The sequence below is a fragment of the Heterodontus francisci genome, chromosome 6 (genome assembly GCF_036365525.1).
Source record: "Heterodontus francisci isolate sHetFra1 chromosome 6, sHetFra1.hap1, whole genome shotgun sequence".
In the NCBI taxonomy this organism is placed as follows: domain Eukaryota; kingdom Metazoa; phylum Chordata; class Chondrichthyes; order Heterodontiformes; family Heterodontidae; genus Heterodontus; species Heterodontus francisci.
In genome coordinates, this window is record NC_090376.1 from 68,607,005 (window position 1) to 68,626,119 (window position 19,115).

At 41.3% G+C, this 19,115-nt stretch overlaps 1 protein-coding gene across 4 annotated transcripts in view; it reads right to left on the reverse strand.

Moving 5' to 3' along the window:
• The window catches only part of LOC137371369 (mitogen-activated protein kinase kinase kinase kinase 4), a 386,728-nt gene that overhangs the window by 78,451 nt on the left and 289,162 nt on the right, over positions 1–19,115 (reverse strand). For all 4 annotated transcript variants that reach the window (XM_068033852.1, XM_068033851.1, XM_068033850.1 and 1 more), the window contains exons 17-20: positions 17,636–17,742; positions 16,236–16,387; positions 14,355–14,449; positions 11,867–12,048 (exon numbers count right to left, since the gene is read on the reverse strand). In XM_068033852.1, the coding sequence (XP_067889953.1) occupies positions 11,867–12,048; positions 14,355–14,449; positions 16,236–16,387; positions 17,636–17,742 (536 nt within the window). The remainder of the gene's footprint in view (positions 1–11,866; positions 12,049–14,354; positions 14,450–16,235; positions 16,388–17,635; positions 17,743–19,115) is intronic.

Below are 19,115 nucleotides of genomic sequence, written 5' to 3' on the forward strand. Positions count from 1 at the left end.
AAGACAGTTGAGGGGAAAACCCAGCAACTACAGACCAGTCAGCCCACAGTCAATGGTGGGGAAATTTTTAGAGACAATGATACCAGACAAAATTCATTGGCATTTGGAAAGTATAGGCTAACAAATGAAAGTCAGCACAGATTTGTTAAAGGCAAATCATGTTTGGCTAACTTGATTGAGTTCTTTGATGAAGTAATGGAGAGGGTTGATGGGAGTAATGCGGTTGACGTGCATATGATCTTTCAGAGGCATTTGACAAAGTTTCACTTAATAGAATTGTTAGCAAAATTAAAACCTATGGGATTAAAAGGAACAGTAGTAATGCGGATATGAAATTGGCTGAGGATCAGAAAGCAGAGGTTAGTTGTGAATGGCTGTTTTACCAGACTGGTGAGAGGCATTCAGTGGTGTTCCCAAGGGCCACTATTAGTACCTGTGCTCTTTTTGATATATATTAAAAACTTGTCATTGGGAACACAGGACTTAATTTCAAAGCTTGCAGATGATTCAAAATTCAGAAATCTAGTGGAACAATGAGAAGGACAGTAACAGACTTGAGGAGGACATAGACTAGTGAAATGGACAGACACACGGCAAATGAAATTCAACGTAGAGAAGTGTGAAGTGATACAATTTGGTAGAAAGAATAAGAGGTAACATAAACTAAATGATACAACTTTAAAGGGAGTGTAAGAACAGGGAAGTCTGGGTGTCTATGTACACAAATCATTGAATCAGCTGTTAAAAAAGCTTACAGGATCCTTGGTTTTCTTATTAGAAGCATAAAGTACAAAGGAAAGGAAGCTATACTAAACCTCTGAAGGACATTAGTTGGCTTCAGCTGGAGTAGTGTGTTCAATCCTGGGCCCCACACTTTAGGAAGGGCGTCAAGCTCTCAGAGAGGGTATCGAAGAGATTTACTAGGATGGTACCACAGGAATGAAGAATTTCAGTTATGTGGTGACTAGAGATGCAGTGGGTGTTCACCATAGAAGTTTAACAGGAAATTTGATAGAGGTGTTCAAAATCACGAATAGGTTTGATAGAGTAAATAAGGAGAAACTATTACCAGTGGCGGAAGTGTCCATAAGTCAGAAGACACAAATTTAAGTTGATTGGCAAAAGAAACAGAGGCAGTTTGAGGAAACTTTTTTTTAAAAAACACATCAATCTGGAATGCCTGTCTGAAATTATGGCAGAAGCAGATTCAATAGTAACTTTCAAAGGGGCATTGGATAAAAATTTGAAGGGAAAAAATCTTCAGGGCTATGAGAAAGAGCGGGGGGAGTGGGTCTAGTTGCTAATAGACTATTTGACAGTCATGCAGGTGGGCGGTGAAGTTTTCACCGGAATGCACAGATTATTTACTTTGTGTTGACTATGATAGCATTTTAAGCATTTCAATGTGCTATTCCATAAAATTCAAAAAAACTTGTTATTCAGGAGCTATTTCAAAGGCCCCAATTTTGAGCACTCTTGCATGAGGATGACTATCAGGACAACTCCAAAAAGTGAAATTCTGATGAGAATTTCTACTGATTAGTTGCCAGGAATTTTCCCCACATGAATTTGGGAACGGTGGGAAGAGGGGAAACCACGGGACCTTTATAGTTATATTAAATACCATAGGTCATGTGGTTTAATAATATTCTTTCATCCTGCTCTATGGGATAACCCTGCCTCCTAATAGCAGCTTTTGCTTTCTCCCACTGGAGAAGATAGTTCTGAATCCAATAGCACAGGTGGGCTGGAAACAAAGATTTCACTCCCCCACCCCCCCAAAAAAACAGTAAATGAATAATGGCAGGCCTTCAAAGTGGAGCCAGTTCAGGTACAAACCAAGCAACTTGCCATAAGGAAGAAAGAGCAGATACACAAAACCAGAGTTCCGTGGATGACAAAGGAAACTGAGATTAAAATAAAGCAAAAACAGGAGGCTAATGACAAATGTCAGGCATAGAACACAGTAGAACACCAGGCAGAATACAAACTACGTATGGGGTAAACTGAAAAAGGACACAAGGGGAAAAAAAGCGGATAACATTAAAAAAAAAGCTTTTAAAAACAAATAAAAAGTAGGATTGTTAAAGGCCTATTAGGAATAAAGTAAATCAATCTTCTTTGAAGATAAAGGGCATGACTGAGGTTCTGAATGTTTATTTTGCATTTGTCTTCACAAAAAGGGTGGTTGAAGTTAATGTTGTAATAGAGAAGGTGGTAGTAGCAATATTGGAGAGTATAAAACAGCTAATGAGGGGGGAATTAAAAGACTGGCAGTCCTCAAAGTAGAAAAGTCACCTGGGTCTGGATTGGATGTTTCCTAGGTTACTGAGTGAAGGAAGGCTTGAAATTGCAGAGACTTTAACCACAATTTTGGAAGGACTAACAAGGCAAGGGAATATACAATGGATGGTATGACCCTAGGAAGTACAGAGGGACCTTGGTGTACTTGTCCATAGATCAATGAAGGCAGCAGCACAGGTAGATAAGGTGGTGAGTATGGGATACTTGCCTTTATTAGCTGAGGCATAGAATATAAGAGCAGGGAGGTTATGATGGAGCTGTATAAAACACTAGGTAGGCCATAGCGGAGTATGGTGTCCAGTTCTGGGCACCACACTATAGGAAGGATGTGATTGCACTGGAGAGGGTGCAGAGGAGATTCACCAGGATGTTGCCTGGGCTGGAGCATTTCAACTATGAAGGGAGACTGAAAAGGCTAGGGTTGTTTTCCTTAGAGTAAAGAAGGCTGAGGGGAGATATGATTGAGGTATACAAAATTATGAGGGGCATTGATAAGTTCGATAGGAAGAAACTTTTTCCCTTAGCAGAAGATAAAGGGCATGACTGAGGTTCTGAATGTTTATTTTGCATTTGTCTTCACAAAAAGGGTGGTTGAAGTTAATGTTGTAATAGAGAAGGTGGTAGTAGCAATATTGGAGAGTATAAAACAGCTAATGAGGGGGGAATTAAAAGACTGGCAGTCCTCAAAGTAGAAAAGTCACCTGGGTCTGGATTGGATGTTTCCTAGGTTACTGAGTGAAGGAAGGCTGGAAATTGCAGAGAATTGCCCCCTAGGGGGCATAGATTTAAGGTAAGGGGCAGGAGGTTTAGAGGGGATATGAGGAAAAGTTTTTTCACCCAGAGGGTGGTTGGAATCTGGAATGCACTGCCTGAAGTAGTGGTAGAGGCAGGAACCCTCACAACATTTAAGAAGTATTTAGGTGAGCACTTGAAATGCCATAGCATACAAGGCTACGGGCCAAGTGCTGGAAAATGGGATTAGAATAGTTAGGTGCTTGATGGCCGGCACCGACACGATGGGCCGAAGGGCGTGTTTCTGTGCTGTACAACTCTATGACTATGACAATGTTCCAATCAGGCAGAAGACATGGCTGAGGTTCTAAACGATTACTTTCCATTTTCTTCAAAAAAAGAGGATGAAGTTAAAGCTGCAGTCGAGGAGGAGGGAGTAGAGATAGTAGATAGGATAAAAATAAATAGAAGGTGCTCAAAGTTAATAAGTCACTTCGTCCAGATGGGATGTATCCTTGGTTGCTGAGGGGAGAAAGGGTGGAGATAGCAGAAGATCTGATCACAATCTTTCAATCCTTCTTCCACACTGGCATGGTGCCAGAGGACTAGAGGACTGTAAACGTTATACCGGTCATGCCAACTTGCTTTGTTAAATGATAATTTTTTTAAATCCACTGACTGGAGATCGGAATTTATATTTTTGAATTAATTTTAAAAAGAACAGATAAAAAAAATGTACTTTGTGTAGCTTAAGGTGTCCACCTAATTTGCAACACTGTATCCTACATTGCAATTCCTGTGAGGAGGGAGATGAAATGTTTGCTCATTTCCCAGCAAGAAACATAACCCAGAAAGTTCAAGGGAACTACGTGTGCTTTTTAGCAAGAGAAATACTGCTAACTGCTATGTTGGAATGACTGGGTGACTGTCATGTGACAAGCCCCTCCCCATCTGTGGTTTTAAGCTCGTGTTTCTCTGCAGCAGAGAAGTTTCTGGACTCTGACGTGCAGACCTAAGTGGGGGTGTCTCTCTCTCTCTCCATTTCAGCTTATAAGCTTCAAACTCTGCTTGTTGACTGACCACCTTTGCATACTCCAGCTACAATCAGAAACCCCGCTGGAGGTAATCATCTGCATCGCTGTCTCCAAGAGACCCACAGAACCAGTCATCTACCTCTTCAAACTAAAAGCCTCAGGGACCACTAAGTTCAGCTAGAAGCCAGCCGAATCATCAAAACGCCACAGACTGTAAACCCCTTTTTTTCTATGGACTTTAACTCAACTAATCTACCTTCCCCCACTCTGTAACCTATTTGTGTGTATTTAAACCTTTTGTGTGTGTGTGTGAATGAAAGGTGGCACGTAGTTTATTATTTTCATTGGTTCAGTTTAGGTACGATAAAGTTAATCTCTTTCTTTGTTAAACTTAAGAAAACCTGTCCGGTTGGTTTTTGTTATAATAGCAAGTAAGTAATCAAACACCTACTGAATTGGCCAATACATCCACTAAGAATTAAATCTGTTGTAGTCAAACGATGAGAGGAAAAAGAGGACAACAAGCACCCCACCCCCACTCCCTCACTTGACTATAACATACCTCTATTCAAAAAAGGGAACAGATAAACCTGGTAACCACATGCCAGTCAATCTATCAGTAATGGTACTACAGGCCACTGTCAAAGATAAAATTCATTCTCACTTGGAGAAGTATGGGTTATTAAAGACAATCAGCATGAATTTATTAAAAGGCAAATCGTGTCCGACTGGCTAAGTTGAGTTCTTTGATGATGTAACAGAAAGGGTTGAAGTAACAAAGGGGGTTGATGAAAGTAGTGCAATAGATACCCTGGACAACCACATGTGCAGGAAATGTCCTCAGCTGCAACAGCTTGAGCTCCAGGTTTCAAACATTGAGCATCAGCTGGCGTCACTGTGGCACATTTGTGAGGCTCAGTTTTGTGGATAGCATGTTTATAGATGTGGTCATCCCGCAGCTTAAGGGTATTCAGGCAGAGAGGCAATGGGTGACTGCCAGGCAATCAAGGAGGACCAAGCAGGTAGTGCAGGAGTCTGCTGAGTGCATCTGACTCTCTCACTCTTCTGAATACTGGTGAGAGTGATGGTTCCTATAGAGTGCAGCCAAATCCTAGTCCATTGCACCATGACTGGCTCAGCTGTATTGTGGGGGAGGGCGCGGGGGGGGGGGGGTGGGGGGGCAGGGGAAGATTGGAAACGCAATAGCAATAGCGGATTCAATGGTTAGGGGAACAGACAGGTGTTTCTGCAACCACAGATGTGAATCCAGGATGGTATGTTGCCTCCCTGGTGCCAGGGTCAAGGATGTCACTCAGTGGCTGCACAGCACTCTGAGGGGGGAGGGTGAACAGCCAGCAGCTGTGGTCCACATTTGTACCCATGACATTGGGAGAAATAGGGATGAGGTTCTGCAGGCAGAGTTTATTGAGTTAGCAAAGAAACTAGCAAGCAAGACCTCAAAGGAAGTAATCTCTGGATTACTCCTGGTACCATGCGCAAGTGAGTATAGAAACAGGAGGATCGAGCGGATGAATGCACCAATATCCTTGTGGGGTGATTTGCTAGTGCTACTGGGGAGGGTTTAAACTAACTTGGCAGGCACATGGAACCAGGAAGTAACATTTGAGGGGAAAACCAAGGTGCACAGAGAATTGGGGGAGACAGATAGCACTAGAGTAGGAAACAGTAAGGTATTAGGTGGGGTCAGACTAAGAAGGAAAGTAACAGTCTAAATTAGGTTTACTGTGCATGTATGTAAATGTGCGGAATGTGATAAATAATGTTTATGAGCTGCAGGTACAGATAGCCACATGGAAAATAAGACATCGCGGTGATAACGGAGACCTGACTCAAAAAAAAAGGCAGGACGTGGGTACTAAATATTCCTGGATACAAGGTGTTCAGGAAAGAAAGGGGGGGGGGAATAGTAATATTGATTAAGGAGAACATTACAGTGCTGGAGAGGGAGAGACAGGATCTCCTGGAGAGGTCAAGGACAGAATTTATCTGGTTAGAGCTAATAGAGGTACCATTGCATTGCTGGGTGTATTTTATAGGCCATCAACTAATGGGAAAGATATACAGGAACAAATTTGCAAGGAAATTACAGAGAGGTGCAAGAATTTAGAGCAATTATAATGCAGGATTTTATTATTGTAATATATACTGAGAGTGTAATATTGTAAAGGACAGAAAGGGGCAAGAGATTCTAGAATGTGTTCAGGAGAATTTTCTACATCAGTACGTTTCCAGTCCAAGGAGGAAAGAGGCAGTGCTGGATCTGGTTCTGAGGAATGAGATGGGTCAAGTGGATCAAGAGTCAGTAGGGGAACATTTAGGGGACAGTGATCATAGGTTTAGGGTTACTATGGCAAAAGACAAGGAGCGCCTAGAGTAAAAATAATTAATTTGGGGAGGGCCAACTTCAATGGAGTGAGAACTGATCTGCCCCAGGTAAACTGGAATCAAAGACTGGCAGGCAAAACTATAACAGAACAATGGACTGCCTTTAAAGAGGAGATAGTTTGACAAACCAATCCAGAGCTCCCTGGATGACAAAAGAGATAGAAAGTAAGATGAAACAGAAAAAGGGTGCATATGATAGATGTCAGGTGGATAATACAAGCGAGAACCAGGCAGAATATAGAAGGTTCAGAGGGAAAGAGAAAAAGAAACAAAGAACGTATCAGAAGAGACTGGCAGCCAAGATAAAAGGGAATCCAAAGTCATCTACTACAACAACATATTTATATAGTGCCTTTAACATAATAAACTGTCCCAAGGTGCTTCACAGAAGCATTATAAAACAAAGTATGACACCGAGCTACAAAAGGAAATATTCGGTCAGATGATCAAAAGCTTGGTCAAACAGGTAGTTTTTAAAGGAGAGTTTTAAAGGAGGAAAGCGACGTGGAGAGGTATAGGGAGGGTATTCCAGAGTTTGGGCCCAGGCAACTGAAGGTGTGGCCACCAATGGTGAAGGGATTAAAATCAGGGATGCACAAGAGGCCAGAATTAGAGGAGCAGAGATATCTTGGAGGGTTGTGGGGCTGGAGGAGATAACAAAGACAGGGAAGGGCGTGGCCATGGAGGGATTTAAAAACAAGGATGAGCATTTTAAACTCAAGACATTGTTTGACTGGGAGCAAATGTAGGTCAGCAAACACCGGGGTGATGGAGGAATGGAACTTGACAGCAGGGTTTTGGAGAGCAGAATGCAGGAGACCAGCCAGGAGTGCGTTGGAATAGTCAAGTCTAGAGGTAATGAAGGCCTGAATGAGGGTTTCAGCAGCAGATGAGCTGAGACGGGGCAAAAATCAAGCAATGTTATGGAGGCAGAAATAGGTGGTCTTAGTGATGGTACGAATATGAGGTCAGAAGCTCATCTCGGGGTCAAATTTGACACCAAGGCCAGAAATTTACGTGGCAGCAGAGGTCCCACCCACCATCTTAAAAGTTGGGGGCGAGCCTGCCTCTACTGGACCTGGAAGCCACACAGCGATTTTGCATGGCCCAGGCCCTTAATTGGCCCCGGGCAGGATTTCAGCCCGAGACAGGAAGACACGCCTCCAGCTGGCAGCTCCTCAGTCCCAGCAGTGCCACCATGAGTAATGGCCACTGCTGGGACTGCACCCAGCCAGAAAAGGACTGTGGATGCTGGCACTGAAAGGAGAGTTTTGGGTCCCACTGGGGAAAATTGACTGCGTCCCGATGAGGTGGGTGGGGTCGATTAGAAGGGCGGGGGAGGTGCTTCAGTGCGGGTGGCTTGTACCATGGGTTAGGGGGGGGGGGTCCTCTGTGGAGCACTGGGATTTACCAAGCAGCCTCCCCAGGTGGCAAAGAAGCCGCCCGCTGCCGAAAAAATACCAGCGTCAGCCAGATGAGGCCCTTGTGGCAGTGGGGGCGGTGGATAGACACCAGAAACATCTTTTCTTGATCTATATTAATGACGTAGACTTGAGTGTACAGGGCACAATTTCAAAATTTATGAACAGCACAAAACTTGGAGGTGTTGTGAATTGTGAGCAGGATGGTGATAAAATGCAAGAGGAAATAGACAGTCTGATGGAATGGGTGGACAAGTGACATATGAAATTTAATGCATAGAAGTGTGAGGTGCTTCATTTTGGTTGGAGGAACGAGGACAGACAATATAAATTAAAGGGTACAATTCTAAAGGGGGTGCAGGAGCTGACAGACCTGGGGTATATGTGCACAAATCATAGAAGGTGACAGGGCAAGTTGAGAAAGTAATAAAAACAGAAAGTGCTGGAAATCTCATCAGGTCAGGCAGCATCAGTGGAGAGAGAAGCAGAGTTAACGTTTCAGGTTTGTGACCTTGCATGAGAAGTTGAGAGAGTGATTAATTAAGGCATATGGGATCCTGGGCTTTATAAATGGGAGCATAGAGTACAAAAGTGAGGAAGTTATAACAAACCTGAATAAAACAATGATTCAGGCTTAACTGGAGTAGCGTGTCCAGTTCTGGGCACAACACTTTAGTAAGGATGTGAAGGCTTTGGAGAGGGTGCAGGAAAGATTCACAAGAATGGTTCTCGGGATGAAGAATTTTAGTTACATGGATAGATTGAAGAACCTGGGGCTGCTCTCCTGGGAGAAGGGATAATTAAGAGATTTGATAGAGGTGTTCAAATCATGAGGGGTCTGGACAAAGTAGACAGGGATAAACTGTTCCTATTGGCAGAAGGATCGAGAACCAGAGGCCACCGATTTAAGAGGATTGGCAAAAGAAGCAATTGCAAAATGAGGAAAAACTTTTTTTTTTTTTTTTAACACATCGAGTGGTTAGGATCTGGAATGCACTGTCCGAGTGTGTGCTGGAGGCAGATTCAATCGAAGCCTTCAAAAGGGAACTGGATAATTATCTGAAGCAAAAATGTGCAGAGCTATTGGGAAAAGGCGGGGGTGCGAGACTAGGTGAGTTGCTCTCGGATAGGGCTGGCATAGACATGATGGGCCAATGGCCTCCTTTGGTGCTGTAACTATTCTATGATTCTATGTATATATGGACTTTCAAAAGGCATTTGATAGAATAACACATAACAGACGTCGTTGGAAAATAAAAGCAAAGGGGATTCAAGGGACAGTAACTTGGGCACGCAATTGGCTATGAGATAGCAGGAAGAAAGCAGTGGTGAATGGATGCTTTTGCGACTGGATTTGAGAATGCAGTGGGGTCCCCCATGAAGTAGTATTAGGACCATTGCTTTTCTTGTTGTATATAAATGACATGGACTTGGGGATAGGAGTACAATGTCAAAATTTGTGGATGATTCAAAATTTGACAATGTAGTAAATAGTGAGAAGGATAGTAGCAGACATCAGGAAAACAGACAGAATGATGCAATAGGCAGCCATATGGCAGATGCAATTTAATGTGGTAAGTGTGTGAAGTGATGCACTTGAGAGGAACAACATGGAGTCAGCATTATTTAAATGGTACTATTTTGAGAGTGGTGCAAGAGCAGAGGGACCCGAGTGCATATTCACAAATCTTTAAAGGTTGCGAAATTGTGAAGGGCAAGTTAAAAGATAGTTAAGTAACCGTGTGGAATACTTAGCTTTGTATACAGGGGCAATGAATACGAAAACAAGGAAGTCATGCTAAACCTTTAATGGGTTAGGCCACAACTGGAGTATTGTGTAAAATTCTGGGCATCACATTTTAAGGATGTCACGTACTGACAGAAGATACAAAGGAAGATTACCAGGAAGATACCCAAAGCTGAGGGACTTCAGTCATGTGGAGATATTGCAGAAGCCAAGACTGTTCTCCTTAGAGAAGAGGAGATTAAAGGGAGACCGAATAGAGCTATTAATTATATGGGGTTTTGATAGAGCAAATAGGGAGCAACAGTTTCCTCTGGATTCCCCTGTGGGATGTAACCAGAGATCACAGATTAAAATAATTGGCAAAAGAAGCACAAGCAAAATGAGGAGAATTTCTTTCAGAGAGGGTTAAATTCTGTAGTGCACTATCTGCAAGGGTGGTGCAAGTAGATTAGAATCATGGCGTTATACAGCACAGAAACAGGCCCTTCGGCCCATCGTGTCCGTGCCGGCCATCACGCACCACCCATTCTAATCCCATTTTCCAGCATTTAGCCCATAGCCTTCTATGCTATGGCATTTCAAGTGCTCATCTAAGTACTTCTTCAATGTTGTCAGGGTTCCTGCCTCTACCAGCCCTTCAGGCAGTGCGTTCCAGATTCAAAACACCCTATAGGTGAAAATTTTTTTCCTCAAATCCCCTCTAAACCTCCTGCCCCTTGCCTTAAATCTATGCCCCCTGGTTATTGGCACCTCCGCTAAGGGAAAAGATTTCTTCCCATCTACCCTATCTATGCCCCTCAATTTTGTATACTTCAATCAGTTTCCCCCCTCAGCCTTCTCTGCTCTAAGGAAAACAACCCTAGCCTATCCAGTCTCTCTTCATAGCTGAAATGCTCCAGCCCAGGCAACATCCTGGTGAATCTCCTCTGCACCCTCTTCAGTGCAATCACAACCTTCCTATACTGTGGCGACTAGAACTGTACAGATCCAGCTGTGGTCTAACTAGCCTTTTATACAGTTCCATCATAACCTCCCTGCTCTTACATTCCGTGCCTCAGCTAATAAAGGCAAGTATCCCATATGCCTTCCTAACCACCTTATCTACCTGTGCTGTGCCTTCAGTGATCTATGGACAAGTACACCAAGGTCCCTCTGACCCTCTGTACTTCCTAGGGTCGTACCATCCATTGTATATTCCCTTGCCTTATTCTTCTTTGGCCTCCTTATCTCAAGAGACAATGGGTAAGCGCCTGGAGGTGGTCAGTGGTGTGTGGAGCAGTGCCTGGAGTGGCTATAAAGGCCAATTCTAGAGTGACAGGCTCTTCCACAGGTGCTGCAGAAAAATTTGTTTGTCGGGGCTGTTACACAGTTGGCTCTCCCCTTGCGCCTCTGTCTTTTTTCCTGCCAACAGTTAAGTCTCTTCGACTCGCCACACTTTAGCCCCACCTTTATGGCTGCCCGCCAGCTCTGGCGAACGCTGGCAACTGACTCCCACGACTTGTGATCAATGTCACAGGACTTCATGTCGCGTTTGCAGACGTCTTTAAAGCTGAGACATGGACGGCCGGTGGGTCTGATACCAGTGGCGAGCTCGCTGTACAATGTGTCTTTGGGGATCCTGCCATCTTCCATACGGCTCACATTGCCTTATTAGTCCTCTCAAAATGCATCATCTCACACTTCTCAGGATTAAATTCCATTTGCCACTGCTCTGCCCATCTTACCAGCACATCTATATCGTCCTGTAATCGAAGACTTTCCTCCTCACTATTTACGACACCATCAATTTTCGTGTCATCTGCAAACTTACTGATCATACCTCCTATATTCACGTCTAAATCATTAACGAACACTACAAACAGCAAGGGTCCCAGCACAGATCCCTGTGGTACACCACTGGTAACAGTCTTCCAATCACAAAAATTATATAGGAAATTTCAAAAGGCAATTGGGCATGTACGCAGAGGCCTAATTTGCAGAAAAGGTGAGACTAAATTGGACAGCTCTTTCAGCTGACAGACTGAATGGCCTCCTTGTGTTCTATGAGATGTTATGATTCTAAGTAATAAACCACAACCAGCAGGCAACAAAGGGGGGCCTAGAGACACTTGGAGAAAATCTCTGCACAGTGGCAGAAGAAATGGGTTGCAAGTGGACACAATCCATGCTATGAGTAGTACAGTACATTAGTTCCAGAATTTCTATTAACTAGGATCACATACACTGCCCTAGCATCATCTGACATGGGTTCGGTTTCATCCGTCCCTTCTTGTTCCAGATCCTCATCTTCCTCATCAGTAGTCCCCGATTCATCACTTGAAGAAGAATAATCGGTAACTTTTTGAGGAGGTCGAACATCATCTACAGCTCGAAGCTCTTTAGCCAAGGCAGCAAGATCCTGAAACTAAGAAATTAGGTCACAGATCAAGTATTTGGGTCAATGTTTAAATCTGATGCAAAACAATAATATAGCAAAGATCAGCTATGAAATACTTAGCTGCAAAATATCTTTCATGCCATGATCAAATTCTAGTATCTTAAGTAGTAAATTGGAAGGGGGATAAACTTGTTGAGGTTAACCGGGGAGGTGGTGGTGTAGTGGTGGTAATGTCACTGGACTAGTAATCCAGAGCCCAGGCAAATGCTCTGGGGGCATAGGTTTGAATCTCACCATGGCAGATGGTGAAATTTGAATTCAATTAATAAACTAGTCAAATGGTGACCACAAAACCATTGTCGAGTGTCTGTTTGTATCTGACTCAGTGCCTGGCATGCAAAGTGTGTGTGTGTGTCTGGCTCAGTGCCTGGGCTGTTAAATTCAGTTATTAAATAAATCTGGAATAAAAAACTAGTCTCAGCAATGGTGAGCATGAAGCTACCAGATTGTTGTAAAAACCCATCTGATTCATTAATGTCCTTTAGGGAAGGAAATCTGCTGTCCTTACCTGGTCTGGCCTACATGTGACTCCAGACCCACAGCAATGTGATTGACTCTTAACTGCCCTCTGAAATGGCCTAGCAAGCCATTCAATTGTCAAGTGCAATTAGGGATGGGCAATAAATGCTGGTCTAGTCAGTGATGCCCACACCCCACAAAACGAATTTTTTAAAAAATCAAAAGAAGAAATTTCTCATGTCCTGACCAAGTTTAAAATTTCTATCGAATCATTAAGTAGTGGAAATTGAGATGTACAGGTGAAGCTTAAAGGATCAAGTGGAAAGTGCAGCAGAATACTTACACAATACTTATTTTAAGTGAATTCAGTCAAAGGTATAAATGCTCAAATGAGACACCATTTGATTTCAAATTAAAACATTCTAAATGTAAATAACTAACTAAAAGACATCTGTTCTGAACTCAGGTTTTGATTTATTCAGAAAAGGCCAAAGTTATTTTCTAAAATAGTCAAACTACAAATTGCAGTGTTCAAAAATATGCAAGCTCCAATCTAATTATCTAAGTTTTAGGGGACAGGGAAAGTAAATCATTTACTTTTCAATGCAGGCTAATTCTTTTTGAGAAGTGCCAAGAAGTGATTTTATAGAAATACATTAACTCCATCCCACAAGTCACCTAGCAAATACATTATTAGTATCAGACTTGACACAGCTTTATACTATAATTGCCGAAAAAGTATAGTGTTGATCATACTACTGTAGAAAATTTACAATTATTTTCATACCTTCCACCAAACCAGAAGTTACAACTCTAGGTGATAGTTTTTTTGCTGGTCTAAACATAATATCCCAAACTATATAATACCATAAATTTCAAGGTTAAAAGGTGTAAATTTACTTTATTCAAGTAAAATGTTTGTACTGTACATATTTTCACTTGCTACAAAATAATTTCACTGTATCCCTATATATAAAAAAATCATGCTTGACAAAAATGGTAACAGCACATCCAAAAGAAACCAAAATATTACATTTATAGTAACGTGCTTATGGGTAGGGCTCAATTGTTACATGCAGAAAATTGTCAAAGTTGCAATAAATGTAGTTACAGTATTATAAAGTAAGAAACTAATTACATAACATTCAAACGCTCCAATAACTCAGGATACATTGACTAAAAATAGACTGGAACACTAAATCTATTTTAAAAATCCACACACACACAAAGCTTTTAAGCAAAGAAATAAATGCATGCTACTAAAAGCATAAGCAGGCAAAAGGAAGACTGCTAAAATGCAATAGCTTACCACATCCCCCTACAACATTCAGCAACCCATGTGAATGGTCATGCGATTGAGTCATGAGCCATCATTGGTCAGACCGACAGGGTGAAAGGGGAGGAGGAAGAGAAGAAAAAAACCAACATAAACAAACAGACACTTCTGCCATATTATATTTTTCTAAAAGGAAATGAATTTGTTATTGCAGTCACAGCTAGTATTTGTGATAAATAAAACCATATATATGTATGACCTGTGCAACCATCTGGAATCCTACTAGAACAGAGTTATGGATTTAGAAGTCAATGAAGCAAAGATCAGTTTAATTTCATTAACTGTCTTTCAATATCAAATTGGAGCATGCAAATACTTAAGCAGGAGTTTAAAGAACTAGTGCGACTTAAATATAAAATTAATTTAAAAATTAAAATTGTGCTTCATATAAATTTGCTCAAGAAAGCAAAGAAGTTACGATGAGCTGCATTTTGGAAAACACCAATACAAGAAAGTAAGCAAGCTTTAAGGAGCTTACAGCTGGTCTGCTTGGCCTGAAGTCCTTTTTCTCTTCCTGTTTTTTTGTAAGATTTTCGTGACGTTGGGATGGTGAACCCTCAGACTTTGATGATGCTGTGAACAAAACAATTAGATCAAAAGCCTAAGTACTGAAACACTGATCAAGATTTCCAAGTAAGCACATGAATCCCAGCACCTGTAAATTCCTAATGATAAAAGGGACACAAATGCAGTTAACCAACTTTTAATATCTGGAGTACCACGTAGAGTTTTGGTCTCCTTACTCAAGAGAGGATATAATTGCATTAGCAGTTCAGAGAAGGTGCACTCGACTGATTCCTGGGATGAAGGGGTTATCTTATAAGGAAAGATTGGACAGGTTGGGCCTGTAACCATTGGAGTTTAGAAGAAAGAGAAGTGATCTTATTGAAACATATAGGATCCTGAGGGGACTTGACAGGGTGGATGCTGAGATGATGTTTCTCCTTATGGGAGAGACTAGAACGAGGGGACACACTTTAACAATTATGGGTGTCCCATTTAAGACAAAGATAAGGAGAATTTTTCTCTGAAGGTTGTTGGCCTGTGGAATTCTCTTCCACAGAGAACAGTGGAGGCAGGGTCATTGAATATTTTTAAGGCTGAGTGAAATAGTGCTGAATTTTACAGACCCCCCGACGTCGGGGGTGATGACAGGGGCCAGAAAATGCCTAGAGCAGAGACCTGCCATGGGTCTTGAAGCTGGGAAGGCCCAGCCTGATATTACCGGTGGTGGTGAAACCCCCATCCGGGGATCTGAGGCGGAACACAGGTGGGGAGGGGGGAGCAGTTATGTTTTTCAGTGCGGGGTGGGGGAGTGGCGTCAGAGTCATTTCATTGGTGTAGGGGATGGTGGGAAGGGGTAAAGATTAAAGTTTATGAACTTTGGGCGGCGGGGGGGAAAGAGTGAGAATAGGGCAAGGAATTAAATCTATGGTTGTTGGGGGGGGGGGGGGGAGCGAGAGAGGGGCAAGATCATTTAATTCAATATTTTAAAATCCATTCGCCTTTAAATATTTAAATGTAACGATAGGACTCAAAGCCCTTTAAAAATGGCAAAGGCAGCTGATGCCATTGCTGGGGAAGGACCGCCCACCCCCGCCACATCATCGGGGGCGCGGTCTGCCCTGGCCATTTAAATGAGCTGCCGCGTTTAATATCATGGGTGGACTGCCATTGTTTACGTCTGCTGCCGATTTCGGCGGCAGGAATGTAAAATGCAGCCCAGAATCTTGATTGACAAGGAGTCAAAGGTTATAGCAGATAGACAGGAAAGTAGAGTTGAAGCCACAATCAGATCTACCATGATCTTATCAAATAGCGAGGCAGGCTCGAGGGGCCAAATGGCCTATTCCTGTTCCTAATGTGTATGTGCATATGTATGTATATAATAAATTGAAGATGATGTGGATTTATCAATTTGAGATTGGACAATATCAATTAAACCTTTGTTGATTTTTGCAGTATTTGTGCCCATTTACTTCACAGCCTTGATAGTGGCATAAAGTTAATAGACTATATTGCGATGACACCAATTGTCCAGTACATTAGAGGTCATATATCTTTTGAAAGAGAAGTTGTTTCCTTTGCACTCAAATATTAAATATTAATAGTGAGTGTGTCTAAACATTAGAGTAACTTATAACCTTCAAACATCTAAAAGTTTTATTTTTAAAAATTAAAATTATATTTCTCATGTTTGTGTGATTAAAACCAACCGAAAACTATATCTGCTTTCATTTGGTGAACTTTTGATCCTCTTTTCAAACCAACATGGTCTCCAAGGGAACTTGCTCTTCAAGGAGTTAACGAGCAAAGCAGTGAATAATGTACTTAAATAATTCAAAAAGGAAAATCTCACATCGTAGCCTGTAGCGTTCACCAGATCCAGTTTGAGAGCCAGGATGAGATCCTGGCTGTGAGCCAGAGTTGCTAGAGCCCGAGGAGCTACCACTGCCTGGTCTTGGTACGAGTTTCTCCACCCTCTCCCACAACAGTCTGGGCTCTATATTGCTAGAGAGGGAAAACATTTAAATAAAGAACTTTCACTCTGCACAGTAGGTCTGTGCAACATAACAAAGATTAAACAGACTCAAAGCATTTGTAGTTTTAGACTAGTCTTTAGGTCGGCAAGAGTGCACAAGAAATGAAGGAAAGGGGTTTTGTGTATCTGAAACTGAAATACTTAGGCAGCTTGTTCTTTGCTTAACAGCTAAAGCTCCCAAACATGTATCGTCAAACTTGCCAACACCACACTATCTATACTGATACAGACCCTTTGTGAATGGGAGTTTTATAATGCAAAAGCAAAACATGTGGATGTTGGACATCTGAAATAAAAACAGAAAATGCTGGAAATACTCAGCAGGTCAGGCAGCATCGGAGAAAATTCTGTTGAAGTACCAAACTCCCTTACATAGTATTGAAATGCAAAATGTCCATCAAGCACTCCTTAATATGCAGGTCTCCAGAACTCAACAAATGCTAACAAAATTAATTTTAAAAATTTTCTAGTTACATTTTTTGTCTAATTTTTCTAATGTTGTGAATTTTTCCTCCTCTCCTTAGGTCTCCTTTGGTGTGGACGATTTGTGTGCAGTTTGAAACTAGCATCTTGTGACTGGCCACCAGGAGTGATGATGTGTCACAGTATTCCCTAGCAGAGGACAGACTACTTGCAGACCAGCTTCAGTGGACATCTTTTGAGCAAAATGAAATGTGCAGAAGACAGATGTTACACATTCTGATTTTCTACTTCACCGCCCACCACCCACCCACCACCCCCCCCCCGTGGTAAAGTTGTTGAGCCCCAATGAATGATTACCTCCAATAAGCAATAAACATGACACTGGCACAACTTACTGTGAAAGGAATTACAGGCATCAATGACATCCTACTTCTGTCAACTTCAGTATGCTAATTTTGTACTTTTTTTCTCTTTCCCAAGGGTCCCTGTACAACTTGAAACTAGCATCTTCTAACTTATTGCCAGAATTAACAAATCTTTTCTTCAACCAGCTGTCATCAGTAAAATTTGCAGGTTACTAACTAACAGAATATTACAACAATTAGTTTGGAGCAGCTCATTTTCTTTTTGAGAATGAAGTGGATGGAAATCTCAGCACTGAAAGACTTGCATTTTGCAAATGTCTAATGAAGAGCAAGCTTGTGTTTTACAAATGGGTAACTTCTCTTCACAAATCTGTTACCCCTTTATGAGGATTTAATTGCAGATACGATCAAAAATAATAAGATCCAAACCTTGTGGAGCTTTTTGGCCCACTCTGGCCACTTGGTTGACTACTGCCTTGCAATGGAGAATCCCGACGAGACAACACAGGGGATCTTGGTGTTGCTCGCACTGGAACCTTACAGTAACAAAAATATCAATATTATTCATACAGGAAAAATACCTTCAAATAAAAAAATGACTCTTTCCATTAATATTTAAGTAAAGGGCTCCTAATGACATTTGCAAAAAGATAAAACACCACTGGGATTAAAATTATGGTGATTGCTGGGGGGCAGAGTGGAGTAAGAGTTGGGGTGGCAAAATTAGAAAAGATAACTGGATAAAAATATCGATTCTTAAGTGAACCTTGCAAAATAAGTGCAAATAGGACACCAAGAAGAAACAGTACCCTGAGTCTGTACATTATTCATCATTAACACAAGCAATTTTAAAAAGATCTGGATCAAATTCTTGCCAACACTTTCTCACTCTATTACTATTAATACTAAAATTGAAACACAACTTTATATTGTTACATACTTAATTATTCTTGCTAACTGGAAACTGAAACATTCTGAACTGTTATGCCAGCATTTCAGTCTTTTCATTTCCTTAAGATTTTCAATCATTTCCATCTTCTGCAAGATATTTGATTTCAAATGATGCTGCTTCAGGTAAATTTTGGTATGGTAGGAAATAGACAGTAAAATTGTTTGTCTGCAGTCATCAAGCAACAGAGATTAGTTACTTACAGGCTAGGCTGACAATCAAATCCATTGCAAACTAAGTATCACCATTGTTGTGCCCCTCTAATGACTTATGGCTGTCCATACAGAATCACTATGAAAAATCTTCTCCATCCCAAATAATTGGATACTTTTATACTAATGGTACTTGCTGTTAAGCACTGTAAATAAGTTAATAATAAAGCTGAAAATATGATGAAATCCACATTGTTAGAGTAATTTAGAAATTTTAACTGTGCTTCCATAGAGACTAAAATACTGCAACTGGAATTAATCTGTAACAGCTTCATATTTTTATAATACAATTCTGCCTCCATAAAATAAACTAGCAGTCAGACAGCAGAGCTTTATTTTATTGGTCCTTTAATATGGACAGTAATTTGTCAACATTGCGCAATCAATACCTCTATCCTTCTAACTAATTCTTACCCTTAGAGAAACCTTCTCACTTTCTGATCTACCCCCAGACCCCTGCATATTTTCCCTTACTTTTTAAGGAAGAATCATTTCAATGTGCATCATTACAGGCGCAATATGCTGTAATAATGCTGCAATCTACTTTTAGGGTCATCAGAATATCGACTCAATATAAAATACTATCTACCACATAGAGCATAAGTGCCCCCAAGGCTAAGGTGATTTTTAGATATTTTGAAGCGGAACATCAATTTTCATCCACTGTCCAATGTAGAGGTTAATTTGAATCAGTAGGTGACTTTATTCGAACAAATAAACTTAGATAAAAGACCAGGGAATTCTATTA